At 26.8% G+C, this 28,000-nt stretch overlaps 3 protein-coding genes across 4 annotated transcripts; 2 read left to right on the forward strand and 1 right to left on the reverse strand.

Annotated features, from left to right (window-relative positions):
- Positions 1 to 272: 272 nt before the first annotated feature.
- LOC132918740 (KRAB-A domain-containing protein 2-like) lies at positions 273 to 866 on the forward strand. The gene has a single exon (XM_060980179.1). It carries the CDS (start codon positions 273 to 275, stop codon positions 864 to 866), a length of 594 nt encoding a protein of 197 aa, XP_060836162.1.
- An 8,798-nt stretch (positions 867 to 9,664) lies between these two features.
- LOC132931813 (uncharacterized) lies at positions 9,665 to 13,930 on the forward strand. 2 transcript variants are annotated; one of them, XM_060997836.1, is made up of 4 exons: positions 9,665 to 9,811; positions 10,699 to 10,851; positions 11,953 to 12,024; positions 13,247 to 13,930. In XM_060997836.1, the coding sequence occupies exons 3-4, from the start codon at positions 12,006 to 12,008 to the stop codon at positions 13,678 to 13,680; spliced, it is 453 nt and encodes a 150-aa protein (XP_060853819.1). In that variant the 5' UTR covers positions 9,665 to 9,811; positions 10,699 to 10,851; positions 11,953 to 12,005; the 3' UTR covers positions 13,681 to 13,930. The 2 variants fall into 2 exon arrangements, with proteins under 2 accessions (XP_060853819.1, XP_060853818.1); XM_060997835.1 differs by lacking the exon at positions 10,699 to 10,851 and having other exon boundaries at positions 13,247 to 13,928.
- Positions 13,931 to 17,602: 3,672 nt separating this feature from the next.
- On the reverse strand, positions 17,603 to 28,000 carry LOC132918256 (protein ROP-like). The gene is made up of 10 exons (XM_060979394.1): positions 27,767 to 28,000; positions 27,510 to 27,662; positions 27,273 to 27,428; positions 25,970 to 26,073; positions 25,478 to 25,842; positions 25,319 to 25,423; positions 21,762 to 22,224; positions 21,504 to 21,691; positions 18,543 to 18,703; positions 17,603 to 18,474 (listed from the first exon to the last, which is right to left on the reverse strand). Exons 1-10 carry the CDS (start codon positions 27,792 to 27,794, stop codon positions 18,413 to 18,415), a joined length of 1,785 nt encoding a protein of 594 aa, XP_060835377.1. The 5' UTR covers positions 27,795 to 28,000; the 3' UTR covers positions 17,603 to 18,412.

Raw genomic sequence — 28,000 nt, forward strand, 5'->3', positions numbered from 1 at the left:
GTAAAGTACAAAATACGGTTAGTGTACATATTACCCAGGTAATGTGAACACTACCTATACCTATCGGATAAAGTAAAAATACTAATTATAAAACGTTTATTTCGTACATTACTCGGGTATTTTACACATTATCTACGACTGAGTGGTTAAAGTACTTTGATAAAATGTATACGATAAAATTACGATTGTAGATAATTGTTTTTGATTAAACACATAATATTTAGTACAGTGCTAGTTCGTCGTTCGTTTTAATACATGTGTCGTACATATAAATGACTTCACGCGAAAGATTTTACGAATGTTTTTATAAAATAGTCAATGAAAAAAATAATAATTCAGTTTATTTATCGGCAGTTAAGTATAATGAAATAGTTTCGGAAATTAAAAATGTGAGATCAAGTGGAATAAAAAGTAACAAGGCATATCGAATTTTGAAAAGGTACGACCTCATTACTATTGGAGAAGAAAATAAATTAATATTGCCGTTGTTGGAAGGTAATACAAACATTTTGTACTATATTACTGATGAAAATATCTATGATGTGCTACATGATGTACATTTAAGTATTGGACATGGTGGAAAACACCGCATGAATGCTGAAGTTAAAAAAAAGTATAAAAATATAACACAAGAAGCAGTATCTATTAACTTAAAATTTTGCGAATCATGTCAATCAAAACAAAAATCTAAAAGTAAGGGTCTAGTGATTAAACCAATGGTGTTTTCGGAAATGAATAGTAGGTGCCAAGTGGACTTGATTGATATGCAATCGCAGGGGGATGGAGAGTTCCGGTTTATTATGGTATATCAGGATCCTGGTATATTAGTACCTTCATCCATTGAGCCATATATCGTTTTCGGATAAAATACGGTTCTGATGAAATATTTTCTGCTAAAATACGGTTCGGGTAAAATATTTTTCGACTAAAATATTATTCGGATAAATTAGTTTTCATTGTGAATATACCCCTCAAACTCGTACTATACAAAATTCTTCTATAACCACTCTGGGTGTACGGTGTAGTAATTTGGGGTTCTGCTAAAAAATCAAATAAGAGAACTATCAAAGCCTTCCAGAATATCTGCTGTCGTAGTGTCGCGTATATCTCCAACAATGCAATAAACTCTGACTTAAAAATCTGCTTTGTCAACGAAACTGCCACTATATGCTACAAAAAGTTTCAACGCTAAACTACAATCAAACCTCAACCAGCTCATCGGGGACCTTTCCATACCAGCACTACCCGGAAATCCAACCAGACGACTCAAACGAAACTAGTGTCGTGACTGTATACATTTTAAATTGTAAATGTAACTATGTAAAGCCACTAGGTGTCTCTAATGTGAGATTTCCTACCATGTCACCTTTAGTTCTTAGTGTCTCATTTTTTACCATAATTATTACGAATCTAGGAAAAAAACGACACGGAAAAAAACAAGGTTAAAAAACGACAAGGAAAAAAACAACATTTAAATAAATGCTATATAATAAATATAACACGACAAAAAACGTTAAATGCAGTTAACTTTAAAATTTCAAATAAGTATTAATTAAATATAAATGTATTATAAAAATTCAATTATTGTTAAATTAAATAAATAAATAATAATAAAAATAAATTATATAGATATTATCATATTGAATAGTATACGACACGACGTACATTGTGCCGCGACATTTCAAAGAGCATTCCTTTGTGCATATCCACGTTAATCGCGTTCGGCCCTGGTGTTTCATTATGTACGTATACCCATTCCAATAAATTTTTAAGCCACCTTTGTTAGATTTAACCAATTCCATATTTAATAAAAAAAAAATTAAACTTCCGAAAATTATCGCGTATTCACGTTGAACGATCAACACATAATTAACGCCTATAATGTTTTACAAAATATACTATATAGTAGAACCTATAGTTCATATCCATAATCTTATCATAACATCCAAAGTCGTAATTTAAACTTTATAATTATATTCAATAAGTAATAGGTATCTGTTCTCTATATATTATTATTATCATCGTTGTGACTTGCGACTTCGCTCATCAAAACTACGTAGGTATACCTAGGTATAAAATACGATTACATTTTTAACGATAAAATTTGGTTTATCGAAACCCAATATGTGTATCATTGTGTAGGTATACAAATATAACTTCAGGCTAATGGCCTGTGATGTTGAAGCCTTACTTCTAATATAAATTTATATGTATATGTGTGTTGGATACACATTTTAATATTTTAATTTGATGCGGCGACAAGTCCTGCGTCGTAACGTTGCCACCCTGGTGCGCTGTCCGTGTAAACTTTGTCCCTCCGGAGGGGGACCGCACCGCCGCGGTCTAGCCGATGATCGCTGATGCTGCCACCCCGCCGCCGTGTCCTTTATCTTTTACCTTCCGTCTAACGAAGCAGTCTTTGTTTTCGTTGGTCATCGCAAAACCGTTGCGCCATCGCCGTATTCCGCCCTTTGGTTTACGCGCATCTGAACTCTCGCGCTCATCGTCGTGCCGCACACGTTCCGTGTCCGCGATTTTATTATTTGTATTTTGTTTCGGCTTTTACGCCAAGCAAATACCCCCTTTCGCTTCGTGCCATCGCCCGTCCGAGTTCTCGCAGTGCGACCGAAGCCGTTCGCGACAAGTGCTTCAGTTTGTTCAACGAAGTGCAAACACGGTTGACTGTTGTTCTCGCCGTATTACTATTTAACATTGCAGGAATACAGTCAATCGAATCAACTCGTAAATCTTGTGTCCACGATACAAAATTTGCTGTATCCAGGGACGAATTGGAATTTTATACCGGCCCGGGAATAAAATTTTTTAGCGGAAAACTAGTAATCATGTTTTTTTGGGGGGCAAGTGCACCATACTGAAGTCTGAAGGTGCTAATTTTTAGTCCTTTAAAGGAACAGTAAATATTTATTTACATTTTATGGTGTATTAATTATTTCTACAAAAATGATTATATTATAATGATATTAGTGAGGTTTGAATAGACAAATATATGATACCTAGTTGTTATAGGTTGTAATTTTTAGTTAAAAACCACTTGGCCCACTTTAAATATATATGTACTATTTAAAAAATTAAAATATTACTATTTACTTACATTCTAAAACATATGTCTTACCAGTTACCAGTATAAATAAACAACATTAATTATACATAGGTATTAGTATAAAAAAAACTGATCAATGCTTTATTCATAAAAAATTAACCTTTAATAACACAATATAATAAAAATAATAATGATGGAATAACAATATATGGTATACTGTAAACATATAAATGTTAAATAATAAAATATATAGCTAATAATAATGAAATTTATAATGAAAGTTTTTTTTTAAAAGAGAACTCTCTTTTTGTATTTCTTCTATAATTTTATCTGAATCTAATAGTGTTAATTTCTGTTTTTCAATTGCTATTAACATGAATGCTTCTAGTTTTGGATCCGACAGTTGACTACGAAGCCTTGTTTTAATATTTTTTAGGAAAGAAAAAGATCTTTCACATGATACTTGAGTAGAAGGTAGTGTAAGTACATATTTGTATGCTAAAAATAAATTAGAATATGCATCACAATACAAATTGTATTTTTGTAAAATGTTATAACAACAAATAACACAGTTTTTGCAACTCTTGCAAATCGCATTTTGTGATTCAGGATTAATATTATATTCAATGTCATCTTCTTCTCCTTGCTCCAAAGAGTATGAAGTAGCAAATGATTCTGCAAGACTTTTTTTCAATTTATCCCAATTTTTTGCAAAATGTATCAATTCATCCTTTAGATTGTTGTAAGTTACATTTAAATTTAAGTTCTTTAACTTATCACATAAAGTAGTCAATGCTTGATCAGGCAACCCATTTTGAACTATATATGTAAAATAGCTTGGTGACAAACATGATAAATCATTATATAATTTTCTATGTTTTATAAATCTTTTTTTAATACTTTCGACAACTATATCTAATATTCTGTTATGAACTTCTATTTCAAACTTTTTTAAAGGATCTTCATGTACCATATTGTTACTAATCTCACCTGGTAACATTTTTTTCTTTCTAGTTCTTATATTAGGTCATATTTCATTCACAGTTATAGGACTATCACCATTAAATCGTGAATCCAACTCAGTATTAGCCCAAACAACAAATGAATCTGCAGATAATTTTATCCATTCCATATTTCTTTGAATTTTTTCTAAATTTTCAAGTGCTCCATCAACTAGGTTCTGAGCTGTAATTAAATCCATAGATTTTGATTGCAGGTATCTCGATAAAGGACCTGTAATACTAAATACTCTTATATATATATATATGCAGTCAATATAGTAGAAAAATTCAATAATGTATTTGTCATAGTTTCAGCTTTGACCCTTATATCTGGTGTAGATTTTTCATCATTTAGAATATCATATAAAGCCATTAAAACATCAACATACAGTGCATTACTCTTATATGGACCTTCAGTAGAACCAAATATTTTAATAAGTGCTACTTCTTTACTCCACCACCTTGTTTCACCAATACTTTGTAAGCGTTGATTAAGACTATGGCATTGTTCTGTCCAAACTCTCATACGCTTATGTGAATCTTTAAAAAACACTGCTAAACTATTTCACAAATTGAAAAGTGATGCAGCAGTCAATGGTGATTTGGAAGCATCTGACAAAACTAAATTTAATACATGGCTATAACACCAAACATGAACTTGATATGGGGATGATTGATTAAGCCATGTCGAGAATCCATTGTACTCCCCTTGCATATTAGCCGCACCATCAGTAGTATTGGCAATACAGTTTTTTATATTCAAATTATTTAAAAGTAAAACATTTTGTAATAAATTATGCATACCTTTACCTGTTGAATCTGAACAGTTGACAACTGCAATTAGGCTTTCATGTATACCATTGTCATCGACATACTATATCTTAAAACTACTGCACATTGATCCGATGATGTAATATCCTGAGTAGTATCCAGCATAACTGCATACATTTTAGCATTTTCAACTTCATCACAAATAGATTTTTTTATTAAACGACTTATTGCAACAATAACATAATCAACTGTGGTTTTAGAAAGAAATGTAACAAGTCCTCCTCTTCCTTTACTACCACTTTCGTGAGCTTTATGGCTTTTCTTTATTACAGTGTCCAAGTGATCTTTCATTTGAAAATCATATTTTGCTAAAAATAATTCTAAAAAATTTCCATGGTCAACAAATGGATTTGTTAATGTATATGCTGCTTCAAATTGATTTCCCCTATAACTCAATCCACGTTTTCCAATAAGTTTAACAGCTTCAACAACTCTTGAAACAATTTCGCGGTTTTTTTTAATTTCTTTTTTAGTTTCACTGAAAAGTAGTGAGCCAATATCATGTTCATTTGAATGGAGAAAAAGAGCCGAAACACAATTTTTATGTATTGTACTCTTTTCGTGTTCATCAATTCGAATATAAGTATGACTCCATACATCTAAGCCTTTAGTAAAATTATTACTTTCAGAAGAAAATGCAAGACACAAATAACAGAATAATTGTTTTGCATTTGTATTATAGGTTAACCATTTTCGTTCTGAACCATTACTTCTAAAGAAAGCTTTTTGAATATTAAATGGAGTTTCTTCATTTAATTTTGGTTTTTGAGGATGATGTTTCAAAAATTGATTAAGCTGTGTAATTTCAGGTTTTTTAAATATATCTAAAGAGTGGAGAACCAAAATTTAAAAAAAAACACATACCTACACATTATTCACAAACTACCAATGACACAAAGACATATGGCCTAATCAAAATTTATAATAAGAATAATTATAAAATAAAAGATAAAAAAAAATCCTTCTTATGTATATATTTGTAAATTGTAAATAATATTATTTTGCCTATGTGCCTTTGTATACTAAACTATAATTGTTTCCGAAATTAAAAAAAAACTTACTAGGTACAAGTTCATCGCTAAAAATGTTTTGATGATCATTAGATTCAATTACATTCAAACCAACATTTGCATTATCTTTATTGCCAATACCAACAGTTTCAGTTTCAATTAAACTAACGTTATTAATGCAACTATCAGTCACCTATATTAATAAGTCATTTAAAAATTAAAATTATAAATAATATTAGACATATTTTTTCTTACATTTTACAACTCATTAGTTATTACTAGGATAAGAATGTGTTTGATTTTGCATATTTTTTTTAGGTTGACTATTAGCTATCATTCTCATATTATGGAAATGTGTTTCTAATAATTTTTAAAAGTACCTATCAATTAAATATCACAATAAAATACCTAAATAATTAATTCAATAATTATTATAAATTATAATACAATTATATGATGTAGGTACCTATATTTTTTTATTATTATATAATATATAATTTATTATTAAAAATTGAATACCTATTGCATTATTTCACTTAAATATCTTGTTTCTCTCATTCTTTGTCAATAAAATGCATTTTATACTGTACAATAAATTAACGATTATCATTAATTTTTTATTTAGTTCTTTGTAAAATTTTTAATAAAATATTAAGAAAATTTACTTTAATAATTTAATATTATTAAATATTAATATATTTTTGTCATTATTATTATTATTATAAAAAAATTCAGATAAACTCACTTCGTTATCCCGAGACTTGAAAAATGAATGAATGCTTTTAGAAGCCTTTGCTTCTAAAAGTAATTTTTTTTTGTTTTTGTCACGAATTTTTTCAGCTCCACCTTTTCGTTTTTTTTTACTATCATCATTATTAATATCCATTTTATTTTATAATTTAAAACTACAATATTTATATTTAAAGAAATATAATTAGTAAATACATTCATGAATATATGTAGTTAAATAAATATATTCATAAATAATTACCTACTCTACTGAAAAACTGAATAGGTACACGTCGTAATAAATTAAGTCCAAAACCAATTGGCAAAATATATGGCAAACTGTTTGGTGCTGATTAACGAAGTGTTGAAAGACGATAAACAAATGAATTATTTAGTTGGTAAACTAATATATCAATTCGACAGTGTTTATTACAATATTATAAATAATCTAAATTTAAAATAAAAATATTCTTATTGTTCAGACTTACGCCGACTTGTATTATTGAAATTCGTTGGTGTCACCCGCCGACCATCACAGAACGCCGACAGTCGACAACCCGTCACCCGAATACGGAATAACAAATTATTTATAGATTTTATTGTTCATGGAGGTTGATTTTTTTATTAAAATTATTGTTATTACTTATAAGTTATAATGATTATTTATTTTCTGTTATAAATGTATACTGATATATGCGTTATATAGTAATATTTATTATTCAATATTCACGTTAGTTATTGACCTATTGCTTTTTGTTCGTTATTTAAAAATTGCAATTCTTACTATGAGAAAAAATTACAAGTTAAAATAAGAAAAAAACGTCTATATCTAATTGTTGTTACTTATTAGTTTGCGACAGGCCACAGCCGTAGAGTTTGGTAGCGCACGCGGCCCATCGGGAATTTCCCGATTTCCCGATGGCCCAATCCGTCCCTGGCTGTATCAACCCTGCGCTCGTACGCGTAGGTATACGCGGTCGTTGACCCGTGTTGCCCAACCGACGTTCGGTGGAGTGTCGTCGCCGTCTGGTCGGTCCCTGCGTACCGTTCCATCGATGTGCCGGGACAACGACAACAACAGCCACCGTCATCATCACCAACTATGATTATAATGGACTGGTCTCGAAATTATGAGGAGTGTATAGCGGGACGGGTCGCAAATGTCTGTACTTTTCCTCGATACTTGGGGTGTTTATGCTCTCAAGCGCAACCTGGTTTTTAAGCACGATAACATCATACTTGGATAAACCAAAAGCTACACTGGTAAATCTGAAGTCCAAGGGTGGTTTAACTCATCCAAATGTATTTGTCTTCCACATATTATCTGCTTTGAAAAATTCTGTGACAATAATGATGTGTTTGAACTCACTTTGGAAAATTTTTTTTCAGAATATGGACCAATTCAGTTTCCATGTCAAGACCATAAAAGTGATGTACTAATGTCTATTATATCGTATTACATTATTACGAGAATGCATCAGTACACACTTATAATAAACAAAAATAAAAATAAATATAATGCGAAAAATAAAAATTTTCAAAGCTTGTTATTATTCTGCTCGTCACCATTGTGGTACGGCATATATTTATATTTTACATTTATTTAATCTGGCCGATCGGGTGGTGATTGTGCTATACAATTGACTAACGTCTAACACTAGTTATAATATATTATTTTATTAATTGTGGAACGTCAATAAATGTATTCTAATATTTTCTATACCACTAAATATTGTTATTGACATCTTAGGGATCTCGCACTCAACATCGATCTTGTAGTTAAATACTTTTATTTGAATCAACCTTAATATTATACAGTCTTCCCATCCTACAGGGTTATTGACAATCAACGTAAGTATTCACGTACGACGGGTTGCGTGTAGTGCACTGTAGGCCGTCGTCGTTGCACGCACACACACACATACACACGTACACTCTTCCGCCGGCTTCTTGTGCTGCCTCTCGCATAATATATATATATATATATATATATACATATAACTTACATATTAAAAAAATTAATATAAATGTAAAGTTTATTTCAACAAGCGTGCTTTAGAATTTCTATGTAATTTAAAAATAATTTTATTTATGACAATTATTTTAATAACTTTTAACCAAAATTAACGTTTTGTCGTTTTTAACGATTACCATTATTACTTATTGTACACCTATATAGATTGTAATATTTTAAAATAGTTAGGTATATATTTAAAAAAAAAATTATTTTTTTATCAAATATAGTTCTAAAAAAATACTTTTCTTAAAATATATTTTTCGAATTAAAATATTTTTCGGCAAAAATACTGTTTGGACAAAATATTTTCGGACATTTTACGTGCTCCCCCTCTAGCACTGTAACGCTCTGTCTTAGAAATGGGAAACTTTCAATACCTAGTGCATTTTGTACTTTTGTAGATTCATTGTCATTCTGTGCTCTGTGCTCATTATGGTTGTAAAAATGTAAACAATTTGTAATATTTGTAAAAATATGTTGTTTTGTCATAATATTGATATTATGATTTATTTAAGTGATAACTTATGCTATGCCACCCTTTCTCCTCCCACCACCGAGAACGTGTTCAAGGCCAGAATTCATCGAATTGTCTATACCCGGGTATAATTATCTACAACCGTGCTTATCACTGCAGTACGGCACTTACACCTTAAAGTAATGAATACACAAAATTAATTACACTGATAGCCGCCCGAGATTTATAGACTCAACACAAGTACTTCTGAGTACTTGCAACGAGAAATGGATTTCCATACTATAGGTTTTTATTACGCTTAAATAGTTAAGTCATATACTGTGGATGAGGCCATAGCCCTATCTCGCCTACGTAAACAATTTTAAGCACATATTAGCGACGAGTCTCTCATTGAGATGCGTTATCTGCGCGTGCGCAAGTATACTCGTTGCATAATTATTTGAGTTATCACTCATGAATTCCCATGGAAAAAGGAATAAAATAAAATAAATTTTTTTTTATAGACTTGTCGCTTAGTATGTGATTCAAGTATCAGTCCATCTATAGTATACTATGATCTTAGGTCATACGCATTGAGTCGTTTAATGTAATTGAAATTCAACATTAATGCAATAGTGTCCGTTGTGATTGTTCTGAAACTTTGTCAACAGTCAAAATTCAATCAGTGGAATATGGAAGCACCATCAGGTACCTAACACAAATCTGATATAGTACCTATAAATCACTACAATGACAAATTAAAACATTTAAAACCCTATCCTATATCATTTTTAATTAAAATACATGATTTACTACCGATTGTTACTGTATGATACTAAGAGCAGTACTAGTAAATCATTATCTTTTACTCTGTAGATATATGTGGATATTGTAGTGAGCTCGTCAACTAATTGTTGATTAGTGATTTTGTAGTCGTGGCGTAATAAAAGATAATGCAAATATTTTCGGTGTTAATTTATTGAAAATATTACAGTTTTTAATTGCAATATATTCTAAGTATTATACTACCTACAAGAAAATAAGAGTTAGTCAAAATGATTGATTCGTGATGTCAACTGACGTGAAGGTGCTCGTGCTGACTGGTAAATCACGTCTATCAGAGTCGTCTCCAGGGCCCCCTTATATAGTCAGATTCCTCTCGTCCTACTTTTGTCCTTTCTGGTCAAATAATATATGTCATTTGTGTTTACACATTATTACACAATTTAGGATTCACGCGGACATGCGATGACCTAAATAGATTGTGGCAGGATGACACCACCTATGTATCTAGTTCATTCAAGGTATACATAGTCGTATATTATTGTATAGTTTCTGGGACGAACAAATTTGATCTGATGTTTATCAAGTAACTACAATTCTTATGTTATAGATCTAGTATATTTTTGAAAGTCTAGACTTGTTAGGCCTATCTCTGCTTTTTATGTTGTCGTTTAACCTTTAATTTTCCTTTCTATGTTTTTGGAACTAGTTAAGGTATATCTGAGCGTGTAGTAGTATGTTTACTATATTATGTTTTGTTACGCCTACTGTATTGTTGTTATTATTATTATTATTATTATTATCATTCTTAGATGTCAGAGCATGAGCAATATTTATTACTATATATATATCTATATATCTACAATCAAAACATTTCAACAAGTTCTGGTGTCTTAAAGTGAATAACGATTATGATTATAAACTGAAGAATAAAAATATCTGAAAATATCCAATCATATCAAGTTGTAAGCTTACATTTTATAAACATTTGTTTTTTTCTTTTTATTTATAACAAACACTAATTCTTAACGTTTACAACAATTGCTTGGTTTAATGACATACAATCTAACAGTTTCTATTGTAAAACTAAACTCGTAAAAATTAACTCTTAACTGATTTCTATTTTAACAATAGTATGCTTAAAATAAATGTTTCGAGTAATAATTTATTATTATTTCAGAGGAAACTATTTAACAGCAATAATTTACAGTCAAAACTACTATAAATAAGTAGTACTTTTCTTATGTACCTATGGCAAATGTAATGTTAATGTATGCAAAATTGCATGTGCCTAATTATATATTATAATGTTATTGTATGATAGAAAAACATATGAACACAATTTGTATGGACTAGTTTTAGTCGAGGAGCTATGTGGTATACTTCTCTTGATTAATAAATCTACAATAGTTTTATACTTTATGGGGCACATATGGAGTTTTAATTTACATAAGTTAAAAGAATATAGAAATTCATAAAAAATATTTTTATAAATATAAAATTAATATAATTTTTAGTGTTATGAAATACTTTTAGTTTTAAAGTATATTCATGATACAGAATCATGTAAGATCTAAAATACTAATACAAAAAATTAATAAATATAAAAAGATTTAGGCCTTAAACCTGTGCCTGTGTTACCTTAAAATTATATGTGAATAATTTAAGACCAAATTTATAATTATTATGTAAATAATTCTATTCAATGGTCAATGGATATATTAAGAGGATGCCATACACATGTGTTGTCTCTGTCTTCCAAGTTTGTAACATAGCAAATTTAAGTTCAGTAGATCACATTTAGCTTCATTAGTTTAAAAATTAGAGTAAATCGACCTATTATGAAACTTGATGGTTAGAACATTATCTGTGTTTGTATGTTGGTTTTATACAATTTTTCAATTTTTAGCAAGTTAAGTGTATTTAATATAACGTAAATTAAAAATGCTCATAACTCACTTAAAAACAGAATAATCTGCCATGTTACATACTTTTAAGACGAAGACAACACATGCGGGTATGACTTTCTATTAAATGTTATAAATTAGTATATTTGAAATGTTTAGATCATAATCAAGATACACAAGAGGAGTCTTTACTTGGTTCTTCAAACGAACATATGGAACAGTTTGAATCAGGTAAATTACCTATTTAAGTTTCCATTTTAGAATAAATTTTTATGATAAAACAACAAATCTTTCAATTACTTAAAAGTTTTGATTACAGATGTAATTAATATTATTTTGAAATTTTTTTTTTTTTTATGTGACATTAGATTTCACTGAAATATTTAAATCAAGAAAAATAATTTTGAATCATATTACCTAGATGAATTTGATATCAAATATTTATTTTATCAAAAAGAGGAATTTTTGAGCAAACATTTAAAATGGTTGTCTCTAGTTTTTAAATTATTCATAATTATAAATATAATGTTAAATTTTTAATACATTTTTATGGGTCACTTATATTGATGTGATAATTCAACATTGGTATTTATAATTATATATAATATATAATACCAATGTATATGGTATATATAATACCATATAATTGGCATTGAAAGAGCAATTCACATTTAATTTTGTTTTTAATGTCCAATTTACATTAAAAATTAAACGTTTTATAACTATTACATATATTTAAATTAGGATTTTTTACTGGAGATGATCCATATTCTTCGAATTATTTAAATAACCAAATTCTGGTCATATATTGACCCGCATGTGTTGTCTCTGTCTTACAAGTACGTACCATAGAAAATTTACGTCAGCAGATTACATTTAGCTCTGTTAGTTTAAAAAATAGAATGAATTCACTTATTATGAAACTTGATGGTAAGAACATTATTTGTGTTCGTATGTTGGTTTTTTACAATTTTTCAGTTTTTTAGCAAGTTAAGCGTATATAATATAACATAAATTAAAAATGCTCATAACTCACTTAAAAACTAAACAATCATAAAAAACCAACATACAAACACAGATAATTTTCTTACCATCAAGTTTCATAATAGGTCAATTCACTCTAATTTTTAAACTAACTGAACTAAACGTTGTCTACTGAGTGTAAATTTGCTATGTTGTGCACTTAGGCAGAGGCAACACACACAGATGTTGCGGCCTCTTAAATTCTATGAATAAACATATTCTATGGCTGGAAATATTAAAATTTGTTATTTGTATGTAGCAAATAAATCTTCTAATTTAACAACTAATCTAACTAAGATTTTATACCTAATTTTTAATTTACATTATATCAGTATGTAACATCCTCATATTTAAATAGTTTGACTAATTTCTTTTACTACATAAAATATTTTAACAGTTTTTAAAATTGTGTTATTTATCTGTTGATTAGATAGTGTAAGACAACGTATTTGTCAAGAGGAAGTAGCTCTCGAAAAGCTGAAGTACATTTTTCGAAGATGTAAAACCTTGCTTGAAAAATCCAAAGACCATAGACTTGATAGGGAAGCAAATTTGATGCTCTATAGTGAGTTTAGGGCACCATTATGTACTCCAAACCAGGTGCGGACATCTTCTTTAAACACCCTTGAAGGACATCCACTAATGTGGGCAACATATATTAGAGGTAATAACGATGACTCTTCAAGCAAATACGAGACATCACCAATGAAACAACCAGGAACATTTAAGCCTAGCTCATCTAGGGTGACTAAATATCCAGAACAAAAAAAAAAGTTACGCTCTAAGATGTTAGCTTCTAGCCGAAAGATGTCAACTGAAAAGTTTATGGCCGAATTTTATCAATTTATGTTAACAAAATTATAAAAGAAAAAATAATTCTATTATCTGTGACTGTGAATTTCATACCATTAGAAATAAACAGATAAAATTAATAATCTTATTTTATGAATACTATTATATTATATTTTCATTAATCAACAACCATAAAAATGAATACCTTTTTTTAGATAGGTTATATCAAAGTTATTTCAATATTAGTAAGTTTTATCCAAAATTGTGAATTTTATTACAATATATTATATTCTAAACACCATACTTGGTCTATGTTAATTTGATAGAAAAGTTTCAAAAATAAAAAGTATTTCATTTTAAATACAATTTATAGTATCAAATATTACTATTTAATTAACTTGTGCTAGTTTGGGTTATATTCTTATATTTAATCATACCGAGTATAAATATATTTCATTATAAATCTGTATTACAAATTTATACAATATTCATGCATACATATTATATTATATATTTTTGTGTTTATTTATTATTTTCACTGAAATAAATCTTATGGGATTATTAAAATGTGTTCTCTCTGCTAATAATTAGCATATTAAGGCTTTTGGATATCAGCCAATTTTTCCTTTAAAAACTACCTATTTAATTTAAATCAGTCCGATCATTGTATTAAAGCAATAAGACTTCTGAAAATGTGGGATTACATTTTTTAAATTTAGACCTTAAAATTCCACAAATTTGATGTAAATTTTTTGTAAAATATTAAATCTTGTGGAAATGTTTAACAAATATTATTAAATAAAACTAAAAAAGTGGCACAGCCAATCTTAAATATAATTCATGCTGAAGTAAAATTAGTTTTAAGAAGTGCTATCGCATAAATACAACAATGATCAGATTGATTAAAATAAAATCAATAGTTTTTGATGGAAAATTTGTAAAAATCCTGAACAGCGGCTTAAACTGACATCTGCGTATGCAATTGAAATTCACTGTTGCTTGTTTTTCTAAAAATAAGTTTTGTGCTCTCCAATAATGCGATGTCCAGTTTTATACACAAATAGGTACATCATTATTATAATCGACATCAACAATAATATTATTGTGTATGAATTTAACTAATGCAAAACATTATAAAATATAATTCTGTGGTCAACGACAGTCAACGTTATTTGTCAATTAAACAACAATAATAATAAAAAAATAAAAAAATGTATCATATCATTCTACAAAAAAAAATTAAGAACTAAAAAAATTTAATACTTACAGGTGATGTTTAATGTTCAAAATTGTTGTCAAGAATGTGGAATGTTATGTTGATTTTTGTAGGAATCGCTCTAAGTATACATTATTCCATAAAAACTTATGAGTTATGAGTGTTATGACAAATCTCTCAAGGCCAAAATTCATATTATGTGGATTAAAGGAGTTCAAAATAAATTAGTTTTCTTTTTTACATGTAAAATTAATTACATGAAAGGTCATAGGAAACAATACGAATAAAATGTTATGAACAAATAATAATAGTTGACAACACAACAAATTTATTGCTTTATAATTAATATATTAAAATCATTCTGTGTTTCTTTGTTAGATGTTACTTATGAAAATAAAAGTAACTCGTTAAGTAACTTAGTTAAAAGTAACTTAACTTTAACTTGTTAATGCCCAGCCTTGATATTTATACATTTATAAAATGATTGACCATTTGAATTACTTTAGATTTTCTGAATGGCTACTTATTTGTCCTCTTGATTTTTGTTTTTAATTATAAAACAAGTAAGTTTATACTGTTTATAGCTAGGTTATTAAAATTAAAATGTATAATTTCATGTATATAACCGTGCCATTTGTCCAAGTTCATAAATAAATAGAATTGTGTAAATCTATAAAGTTGTTTATAATTTTTAACAATAAAATATTTTATATTATTGACTTAGTTTAATCTTGTAATTTGATTTTTAATTGAATTGTTCTAAATTTCTAATTAACCACTGAGTACTTATAAAGTTTGTATATCCTAAAAATCTCTATACTACTAGTTTACTTGACCAAATTCAACTTGGTTTCATTACAAATTATTAATTAATAATATTATTTAAAGATAATTTTAAAATAATTTAAGAACTGACAGGCTAAACACTTATGTAATGACAACTAAAAAAATAATTACCTACAAATACAATTTTTAAATTAAATAATTAGTACCTAATAATTTTGTGACCAAATTAGTGATTGATGTATTGATGTAAAAATATATTGCTTGTAGTATTTTAATTCATTTATTCATTGGTATTAATAGTTGGACTATTTCTTCTAACCTAACCTTTTATAGGCCCTATTATTTTGTTACTATCCATTCAGTATAGTTTACTAATTATACCTGACATACCTACATATCTTTATCATATTATTTCCTTGCATACAAACTGCATGGTAATAAACTAATAATTATAACATTAAGTCAAATATGTTTTCATATGATTGAAGTTATTAAATTATTTTAAAACCATTTAACAACTAACAAGTTAAAATTCAAAATATGCTGTAGTAGTATGTATAAATTGTTATAGAAAAATGTTCAAAAATATTTTACAGGTACAAGACAACAAAGTAAATAATTACTCCTTATCTTTCATTTATTTAAATGAAATTTACAAGCATAACCCTACTAAATTAATAGCAATAGTATAAATTCTAAGTAATTATTAATATGTTATAACTAAGACACGGACTTAAAAAATTAAAACAAAAAGACTATTACTGTAAAATTACAAATCTTAAGTGTAAAATACTAAGTAATTGACATTATCATTATAAAAACAGAACTTTAATGGATAAACTGTAATCATAATACTGGGGATAATGTCAAATTGTATTCAAAAAAGTTGTGTAAAATAATTTGTATTAATTATTAGTTGAGTAGAATTTCTGAATACCTACTTTCCAATTATGTTCCGTGTCCTAGCGTTGAAAATATTTACATAGATTAATAATGGTTTAGGACTACAAATTACAATAAATTAATATTATAAAAACTATTCTATAAACTAATTTAAACATAGAATACTACTATAAGTAGATAGATGATAAGTTAATTACAATAATTATTTTTTTATTAAGACTAGATGCTGGGTTTTTAAATCTATGGAAACATTCATTACCTACTTAATAAATTTGTACTACATGTCTACATTTTTGCAAACAAATTAATTTCTATAATATTCGAGTAATAATAAGTTACTGAACTACCTACTTCATAATAACATGATTAACTTTCTTAGATTATTAAAAATTTACATTAGTGAATCCACTATCAGCAAAGGAGTGATTTGAATGTACTTTGATAGATACGTTCGTGAATATATTGTCCACAAGAATGTTGTATATTTATGTAGAATTATATAAGAATTGATTAATAGTTCACTAAAATGTAATGGTCCCATCATAGGCCGCTAAATCGTAGTAAGAGAATAATGACTCATTATTGATTAGTGAAAGTAACATAAAGATATGTAAATTCATACCTTATAAGCAAAATAATATGACTACCTGTCTACCTATTAATGGATGTTATCACTCCTTTACAAATGGCTTACAATAAAATTAAATATTACTAAATGCACTCACCTATATTATGATTTATAATAATTATACTAATTTAGTTGTAAAATCTTAAATTGGATTATTATAACTATATTATAATTTATTTTGTTTAAACATGCAATCAATAATTATGGTAATACTAATTCTACAAAAAAATAACTTTCAACAAGTTATAAATAATAAAACTAATTAATGTCTGTGATATAATGATTAATAAAGATTATTCTGTTTTGATTATTTAGTATCTTAATGAAAATACTACTTAGTAAGTATTAAAATTTAAAATGTATATATTAATATATTTGAATATACACACACGCATACACAAAAAAAAATTTAACAATATTTTTATATACTTATAATAGTTGTTAGTTAATAATTAATTTTTTATAGCACAGTTAAATGTTTTTTAAATTAGATGAATGTAAATATAATATAATATCAAGATTTTTGGTTTAATTTTTTAAACAATAAAATTATGTATTGTCTAATTAGGTCGAGAGAAGGAGATAACATAATTATTACACTATAGACTGACTTTATATATACAAAATTAATGTGATTTTTTAATTGATTTGGCTTTGGTATACAAATTATATATTTTTATATTATCCTCTACAACAAACACTTTTTGTGGTCCTTTGGAGTATAACATTATACCGTTTTGTAATATTATAGATAAGGAAAAAAAAGTATGTTTTTATGATACTTTGTCTATGTTGACATAATTTTAGTAAATATATTTATAGTATGTTATTTTGATATTAAAAAATTAGTTTAATCTATTTTGTTTTTTATTTCTTTATTAAGGTCTGTTATAACTAACAATTGTTGTACAAATATTACCATCTATTGAATTCATATTTGTAAAACAAAAGTTGTTAAAAAATGTTTTTACATTTATAAATATTATAAAGTTCATAGAATATTTGAAGAAATTGGTTTTTATAATCATCAAAATATATTAGCGAAAATCTTTTTAAATCATAAAATCTATTTATGTTTTTGTAATAATTAATGTTAAAATACCAATGCACAATTTGTAGTTATTGATATTAAACCCACAAATCACAATATTAAGTATTGTACTTGTACAGTATGATAATATTTAAATTTTGTATACATAATTCATTATTTATTACAATAGCACACACACTAAATAATATTAGGTACTTTACAATTGTCAAGTGGACAAGATTTATTGACTTAAAGCTGATAAATTTTTAATGAAGTCTTCTGGTGTAAGAATGTGTGATGAACCTGTCCAAAACAAATTAAATAAGTATGATAAAATACAAAATCATAAATAAAACAATTCATATAATTACCTATAATAACCTCCCAGTTTTTGACATTACTAGTTACTTCATATGCACATCTCATCTCAGAAAAACTGATTCCTCCTGTCACAAAAATTATTACTCTTGGCACATTTTTTATAAGTTGTTGTCCTTTGCCTTTATCCTTATGCCAGTGTCCGTACCGTGCACTAGAAACAAATAAAAAATTATTGCAGAGTACTGAGTAGGTAATATGTTATGTTAATAATTATACAGTGATTTATTGATTGTGTAAACATTTTAGTATAACTTATTACATTGGATATAATTACTTCACGATTCAAATTAGTTCATGTAAAGAGCAAAATGTCAATTAAGAACAATATTTTGTGTGTTTGTTTTCATAAGCGATGTCATACTGGCTTGGATTATATATGTATAAGTAGGTATATCAAATGTTTATGTAGCCAATTTTAATTTATATTCTATCACTATTTTGTCTTTAATTTATACAGACTAAAATATTTTAAAAGAATGGGATAACAGAAAAAACAATTATTATTTTTAAATTTGTGCATCTTTTGGTTTTTTTTAATATAAAGATTTATTTTAACATGGTAAAAATGTTTACTTTTTTAAAGGTTTTACTTAACTGTCCACTTGTATAATGGTTGTTTTTAATATTAATGAATTCTATTTTCAAAATATTTTCTTACAATTACCAAAAATGGACATCGGTAATTATAATATACAGCATGTATAAAATACTAAATTTAAATTAGAAAATGTTAAGGAACTGTCTATTGCCAAAAATCTGTAATTTTTGTTGGAACTGCATTTTGTAAAAAATGTAATATAAATTTAAGACATATTGAAATAACGAATAAAAAATAATCAATTAGTTACATACACTCTTTTGATCTAAATAATATCTACATTTCATAATTTTGATGTTTAAATATTATACATTTTTCTCTCTCTAATTTTTATGAGTTAGTTTTTTTTTTGTATTTTGATTGCACATGCTTCACTAGTTGTTTTCTTTTTCGTTGTATTTTTTAGTTAATGTATAATCTAGATTATTTTATTTACCACCTCCTATGAAAAGCTACACTTATTGAGGAGTTGTCAATTATTAATTTTATATTGTTATTACTATACAATACTAAATAATATACTGTTTTTTCCTTTCAAAGGTTATATTAATAACTTGACTACATTAATGAATGAATTATTACAATTTTATATTGAGTAAATATATTAATAATATTAATTATTTTATATTTTAATTTTAGAAGAACATAATCCTGCAAATAAAATTTTATTATTGAAATGCTAGTTGTAGTACTGATCATATTACTTTAGATAGGTACAGGCACAGATACAAGGGGGGACTATGGAAGCTGAAGTCTCTCCCTTAGGCCTTAGGTACTTACTTAAAATATTTCAAAACTTAAAACTTAATGCCTATGCATGTATGTGCTTGAAGTAAATTTGTGTACTTAGCCTCACTCCTTATTTAATTTATAGATTCACGCCTAGATATGTACACTACAAAAACTTGAACTTGTAAAACACAATTTTAAACTTTTCTGCGAGTTACATTAGTTACAATATTATATAGTATTGTAAATACCTACAAATATGATTTTATATGTTATAATATATTAATATTTGCATAGGAATGGGTGAATTTAAGTGATCCATTTTATTTAAATAAAATTAATCACAAAGTGGATTCATATTTTAATAATATATTATATTGCATTACTAATTATTTATAGTTAAATATATTTGTAATTTTGCTGATTATACAATAGTATTTTAAAATGAATTAATAGAGATTATAAATGAGGTTTCTAAAAAAATGTTGTAGCTTATTAATAAGAGGAGTTTAAAATTAATATTTAATGTAGAAATAAATATTTTGATTTAACTATTTAGGTATTATATTATACAGGGTGTTTTCTGAAATGAATAAGGTCACTAGGATATGCGTACTCACTGTGATAGCGCTAGGAAGATTTTTTTGAAATTTTTTTTCCATTTTCAAAATCTGGGTTAATTAAAATTGTTTTTAAATATAAAAATAAACACTAGTAGTATTTTTTGCAAAATGCTCATGCGAATTGAGGCGTCACCGTCACATCATATTTGTGCGTTTTTCATGCTTGAATCATATATTAATGATAATTTTCTAAAACTAATTTGAATAAACCCAGATTTTGAAGATAAAAATATTTTCAAATGACCAGCGAGTACGCATATACAAGAGACACCATCCATTTCAGAAACATCCTGTATACTTCATTTCTTTTTATACAAGTAATAATTAATAAAAAATATATATTTTAAATTAATTGCATGATAAGAATTTTAACAATTTATTTTACTAATTTTTGATACAGTAAATTAATTTTTTATTTTTACAGTATTTAGTATACTTAGTATGTTTTTACACATATTGTTAAAAATATAAATATTTTATAATTATTAATTATAGAACTAATATCTATTAGTATTCATTATAAAAAAAAAATTAATATAAGCAATTATTATAAACTTAAAATTTGATAGTGATCATGTAATTAGTGTAGATGAAATAAATCATGATTTTAAAATCTTATTGATGATTATGGTAACAAGTCATAATATTATAAGAAAGGAGATAAGTCACATTTTTATTTATTTTAAGTGTGAAAGGGATTAAGCCTTTAAAACAATTGATACAAACAATTTAAATACTTAATAAATATTTTTAAAAGTAATTAAAATTATTAAAATACATAAATGATAACAGAATTTAAATTGTAGCATTTTAAGAGATATTGTAATATTTTGTATACCTCTTGAAAAATTACTATTATTTACTTTTTCCTCTTTACAAAAAACCCCTGCCAATTATTTAAGTTGAATAGGTTACAACAATTAGATGTGCCGCAAGAAAGAATTTAAAATACCAAGAAATAAATAAGATTATAATAAAAATAGTAGGTATTTAATATACACCTAGATGGTGCATAGTATCCAGATGAAGTAGCTCTGCCTGCTAGAAAAGGAAAATGTTTAGCATCCAATTTGTCTTCGATACAATCTTCTATTAAATCCTTAACCACTGGTGTCCAACGAGACATCTGATATGTTTCTTTTGAAATACGCTCTTTACGTGGAATTTGATAATGTTTTTTTCTGTTACCCTGAGGAGAAACAAAATAAATAAATTAAATTTGCTAAATCTGAATAATATCAATTTAATTTTATATTTACGTCCACAACAGAGTTGATACCGAGCAAATTCAAATTGATAATTGCTTGTTTATCAATTGGTGACAGTTGGGCATGTTGTATAAGTTTGTCAAGATTGTCTTCCGATATTCCATTTTTTGACAAAATATACAATATAATTATCCTTATTTTATCGTTGCTAGACACATTCGAGTCTAACAATATGGGCACAATACACCTCATATGATCTTTAATCTTCTCGCCCTCGGTATCAGTACCCATAGCAAGATCTTGTTCTACTTTACAAAGTCTGTCTAGATTACCTTGAAAAGATTTCATGCAATCTTCAGCTAGATGTAAATGAGTTGAATACTTGCTCAATTCACTTTGATATTGAGGCATTTTCTTGATCATATTAGATAAATCGCTCATGGAAAATGTACCTTCATCAACAGCAGTCATGCGTTTAGAATCTGAGAATTTCTTCATTTGTTGTGTTACTTTCCTGAACAGAAAATGTTTTAAAAGAAGTCAATGGTGTTAATACACTTATTAATAACTAGAATGTTTATTGAATTTAGATCAGTGGCCTGCAACTCTAGGCCCTTGCGGCTATTAAAGACGGCCTACTTTAAATTATAGAACAAAAATATTTATTTATTTTACATTTTATTATTTTAGAATTCTAGACAGTATTTTTTGTTATAGTAAAGAATTTAAGAATATAAAATTTTTATTTTTGTCTGGCTCATGAACTCTTTAATTTGTGAATGTAGCCCAAGAGTTCAAAAAGGTTGTCGACCACTGGTTTAGATGATACTATTCAAACGCCGCATAGTTTTGCAATAATAACATCTAAATTCCCATTTTTTAAATATAATTTTAGAGAATATAGATAAAGATTATATACTATGAGCTAAACATATTTAGTTTGATTTATATTAATATGAAGATAATAAAGAAAGTATGAGTATGATTGGGAAAGATACAAGATAATTCAATTAAAATTATATAATTTTAAACTGGAAAAAATATAATGAACAAAAAATAAACACAACTACACAAGGTTTATGAAGATAATGTTATGTTAAAAATTATGCTTTACCTGAATATTATTTACAATATGACTGCAAATTATCAAGAAATATTAATTACAACTAATTGAATGTATCATAACAGTGATAAAACAATAAATACACCCATATAAGTAAAGAAGATAAATGGAAAACATGATTAGAGGTATACACAAAATTATTATGAATAGTAATCAAAATAAACAGGTGGTGAATTATACAATATGTAGTCAATTCTAGTGAATACAAATATACCTAAAAACTATAAGAAATATATTATTTTATAGCTGCTAAAGAAAGAACAGAAAATAATAATTTTGACAATGAAAAACTTGGTATTTTTTATTTTTGTAAATTAATTGATAATCCAAACACTATTACTACTCCAAAACGTGATGACAGACACAAAAATAAAAACAATACACATCATTGTAAAATCAATACATTCATCACTCCGTTCAGAACCCAAAATGAGATTATATTTTGAAGCATAAAGGACTAAAAGAAAGATTGAAATTTCAGTTTGTTTTATTCAAATTATTTTTTAATAAAAAAAAAAATCTGAATCACAAATTAAATGGTATGATAGAATAAAAATAAAAACTTATAAAAAAACCTATTCCAATAAATAAAATCCTTATTTAACACGGGAAATATTTATAACTAAAGTAATTTTAGGTACAAATCCTATAAATTATTAAATTATAGATTCCAACAATAAAGTTTGTAGGAAATTTTTATAATGAAGTTACAAAAATAAAAATTTAAAAATTATTTTACATAATAAAGAAAGGATAATTGAATAACTCATTGAACATAATTTTGAAATTGTGGAAAATTAAATTAAAAAATCTAAACCAAATGATGAAGTATTTGTTAGATTTTCTTATCCTCACAAGTAAACAGATTGTTCTGAAAAATGTAATAAAACAATTTTACCTTCTATAATAAAAGTGTTATAATTATCTTACTGATAAAAAGGTAACAGAAAAATAAATATAAAAATTTACAAAAAAATTGGAAAGTATTTAATATAAAAAAAATCTTCATAAATTCACTAGTTTCAATAATAACATAGATGTTTTGAAAGCTAAGAATTATTTTAAATTGATGAATAAAAGTGTTTATAGATGGACAATGATGAGTTTTCAAAATTATGTTTATATAAGATTATATTCTAATGAAATACATGAAGAAAAATGAAATGCAAAACCAAATTTTGAAAAAAAAACAATTTTTACGAAAGACTTAGCAGCAATTCATATGAAATGAATAAAAATAAAATTTAATCAATTATTCTATATAGAAATGAGTGTATTAGATTTATCTATACTGTTTATGTATGATTTTTACTATAATATAATTTAAAAAAAATATAGAAGTTACAATTGTAGATTTGTGTAGTGATATAGATCAGTGGTCTTCAACCGGTGGGTCGCAACCCATTTTGGGTCACGTTAAGTCTTCTTTTTAAAAAAAATGTATATAGAATATATTTTCATAAGAATTCTATACATTTTTAATTAATAATAATTAAATATTCTATTTATTAAAATGTAATTTTTATTTATTCAGTTTTAATTTGTGATAGTACTACTGCAAAGCATTAAGAGTTTAACTTTTTTACAAAGCTTACATGGGTCACAAAAAATGTAGGCCTTTTAAAAGTGGGTCGCGAGTCCAAATAGGTTAAAGACCACTGATATAGATTATACAACAATAGAAATAAAAACTAATAATATAAAACTAACTAATAATAAAACTTAATTTAGATTACTGATACTTTTGATTGATTGAAAGATGATATTTAAGAATTTCTTTTAACTAATAAAAGTTTGACAGAATTTTTATGACTAAGATCCAAACTATATTCATATTAAATAAAAGATCTTTAAATAAAGATTACTAGTAGTAATTTCCATATCATACACCTATTTTATTTGTACACATCTTTCTGGCATATGTATAGTGCAAAGGTTAGAGCCCTTGGACAGGAAAGTTTTAACTGGCCCCCAAAATATAGTAAGTAATCAACATACAACTATAATTTGATAAAATATTAGCAGAAAAAAATTAATTTCATATTTCTCATTAATAAAGAATTATTATTTATAAATCATTACAAAAATTAATAGTAAGTATATTTTAAGTATATTATAAGAATTATTTTATAAAATATCTATAAAAGTATATATTCTTCTGTAAACTTAAAAATTATGTGCTTATAAACTGTTGGCCTGTTAAGAGCTTTCAATATTTTACATGTCCATTGAATAAAAAAATTTAGAGGCCCCTAGTAAAGTGTATATACTAAACACATATACAGTATACTAGAAAAATTTACTATTTTCTTAAAAATATTGTGTACCATTTAAAAATTCTAAATTTATTTATGTAAATACACAATTCTAAACATCTGAGATTCGCTACAAATCACTGTGTGAGCATACTCATATCACTTAATTGTTACACTACTGAGAAATAATAATAATCTAATAACCAAACAAGTTGAGATTGAAAACTTACTTGGATACAACAGCAATATGCTGATGTCTATGTTCCACCCAGAGTTCATCATTTTCATCCAATAGCACTTCCTTAATAAGAGAAGATCCAGCATTGGGTTCATATCTTTCGAAATAAAATTAATTAAAACTAAGAATAAATGTTATGATTATATCTTACTTATAAACATCATTTTCTATTGGCAAAAGGTCATGAGCCATAGCTTGAAATGTAAGCTCATGCAAAACTGGAGATGTACAATCGAATCCTCTGTCTAATATAATTAACTGTGAACGCATTTTTTCTGGACCTTCACCCATTGTTGGTTCATCAGCTTTATAAGCATCTAACTTTTGTTGTACAATTTGAGCCAATTCAGCATTGCGTTCAAAGTCACTTCTATATCGTAGTGACGGATATTCCCCTAATGTGGCACAAACAGTAGCTATCTGTTCTGCAATACGCTCCATGTTTGGGATGCGACTGCTTACTAGTAATGGACTATAGAAACATTGAAATGTTTCACGGGAGTCTAAAGAAAACACCTAAAAGTATATATTAATAAAATCATTATAGACAAAATAGTTGTATGTCAAATATTGGAAAAATTAATTAATTAACATGTTTAACGTATGATGTATGTGGTCTTGTTATTTTATTGATGTTAAATACCTGACTTTCATAAGGTAGAAACGCGATGTTTATCTCTTTGAGAGTTTTAATTTTTTTGGCAGCAATTGATTTGCACAGTTCATTGAAAAGTTCTTCTTGACACACTTTTGTTAAAATGAAGCATTTAAAATATAATACTATATTAGTACATAAACCATAAATTGCATATTATTGGTATTTGGTGTACAAATATTATATTATAGTGTTACTGATGTTAGTATGCTATGTTAGTAATTGAATAGGTTTTTTTAAAGTTTACTGCATAATAATATAATTAATTTTATTTTAAAAGTAAATATCAAGCATCCAAATTGAACAACTTGAAACTCATTATATACAAGAGGTAGTCCATAATCCATATAATAAAGAAAATCATTAGATTTACCAAATAAACAAACTTAAATACAATCAACTCTAACTATAGAAAGATAATCCACTTTACTGTAAACCATAAATCATAAATCTAATTTAAGAGATAAAGCCATAAAAGCATTTAAGTTAATGTATAAAGGTATTTTATTATTTGTTCTAAGTAATAATAATAAAAAAAAGTAAATCAACTGATAATTATTATTTCAGATATCAAAGACTGAAATATTGGATACAACTTAATAATATAACATTGGCCATACACTATTATACAGATAACTGTACAACTTTTTAATAGTATAACTTTGTTAACATTATTTTACTAAAAATTTGAAACATTTACATGCATTGCAAGAGTAATATTGAAATCAGTCGTTAGTCGAGTTGTTAAATAATGTACATATATAAAAGACAATATTCTGCAAACATTGATTTATCGTTAAGAAAATTCTATAAATCAATTTAAAAATTACAACTATTTATTATTCGTCAGTCAACTAGTATACCATTAATCACTATAAAATTAAAGAGGAGAACTAATAAGCACATTAAAATCCATTTATAAGACTAATTAATGCCAACAACTTTCTAACTTATGACAATTATAAGAACAATAGAATTAACATACCTAATTTATATTAATATTTTTAAAGTTAATGCCAAAATTGTATTAAATATTGAGTATAATTTGTAAGTGATCTTGTACTTTATAGTAGATACATTGAGATGTTGGTATAACTATAGGTATTTTAAATGATGATCAGTAATAAAAATTTGTAATAGATGTAGCTAAAATCCCTTAAATGACCTTGTCTCAAACTGTAAAAAAATGTTATTTAATAGATAACACAGCCATAATATACTTCAGTAACAATCAAGAATACTATAAGAATTGTATATCTACATAAATAGAGAAATTAATATAATATTTTACCCTCAGTGAAGAATACATGAGCATTTTTGTACATTGGTTTCCCCGGACTAGAGAAGTCTCTGATGAGTGTGCCGATGGACTTTTCACATGGAGTGATAAAATAAACTGCGTCCATTGTGGGCAACGGCTCACGGTTCTTGTTTAGATCTTCGACAACTAAAACAAGCAAGAAGAAAAATAAATGTCAACAATTATACTTTCTACCCAAAAAGTATCGATACTGAGAACAACACTCACGGGTGACGCGTTCGTATGCCATTTCGTGCATCTTGCAACATGAAGATATTATTCTCATCGCCAGCTGATCGACCACCAGCACCCGCCAGATCACTTTTTCCACTGTACCTTTTTTCACATCCTTCTGTTCTTTGATCATTTCGTCCATAATCTCTGCAAAACAACAATTAATTTTATAGGTAAAAGTCTAAATACTTTTATACACTACAATTTATGCTGAGTGGCAGCCACTGTCATACACAGACGCAATAACTTACTCTGTCCAACAATCGCTTTCAGTGCCATTTTTTTTCTAGTGTATTGACGAATTTGATTGTTTGAGTATTAGTGAACTGCTATGGCAGTAGAAAAGTCAGAAAATTTTGAACGGGCTCGAAGTTTTTACTAATATAGTTTGTGAACAATGGGTACTCACTAAACAACAACAACACCGTTACTCAGCTTCTCGGCTACTGGTGCAGTCGAAAATTCGAAAGTCGTACAGTGGCTGA

This window comes from Rhopalosiphum padi, chromosome 1 (genome assembly GCF_020882245.1).
Source record: "Rhopalosiphum padi isolate XX-2018 chromosome 1, ASM2088224v1, whole genome shotgun sequence".
NCBI lineage: Eukaryota > Metazoa > Arthropoda > Insecta > Hemiptera > Aphididae > Rhopalosiphum > Rhopalosiphum padi.

Excerpts from the sequence above, each read along its gene's own strand:
- LOC132918740 (XM_060980179.1), top strand. The coding sequence starts at position 273 with ATGACTTCACGCGAAAGATTTTACGAATGTTTTTATAAAATAGTCAAT.
- LOC132931813 (XM_060997835.1), top strand. Across the intron at positions 12,025-13,246 it reads TATGGAACAGTTTGAATCAG|ATAGTGTAAGACAACGTATT; the intron begins GTAAATTACCTA and ends TCTGTTGATTAG.
- LOC132918256 (XM_060979394.1), bottom strand. The coding sequence starts at position 27,794 with ATGGCACTGAAAGCGATTGTTGGACAGA. Across the intron at positions 27,663-27,766 it reads GAAAGCGATTGTTGGACAGA|AGATTATGGACGAAATGATC; the intron begins GTAAGTTATTGC and ends GTTGTTTTGCAG. Across the intron at positions 18,704-21,503 it reads GGATACTATGCACCATCTAG|TGCACGGTACGGACACTGGC; the intron begins GTGTATATTAAA and ends ATTTGTTTCTAG.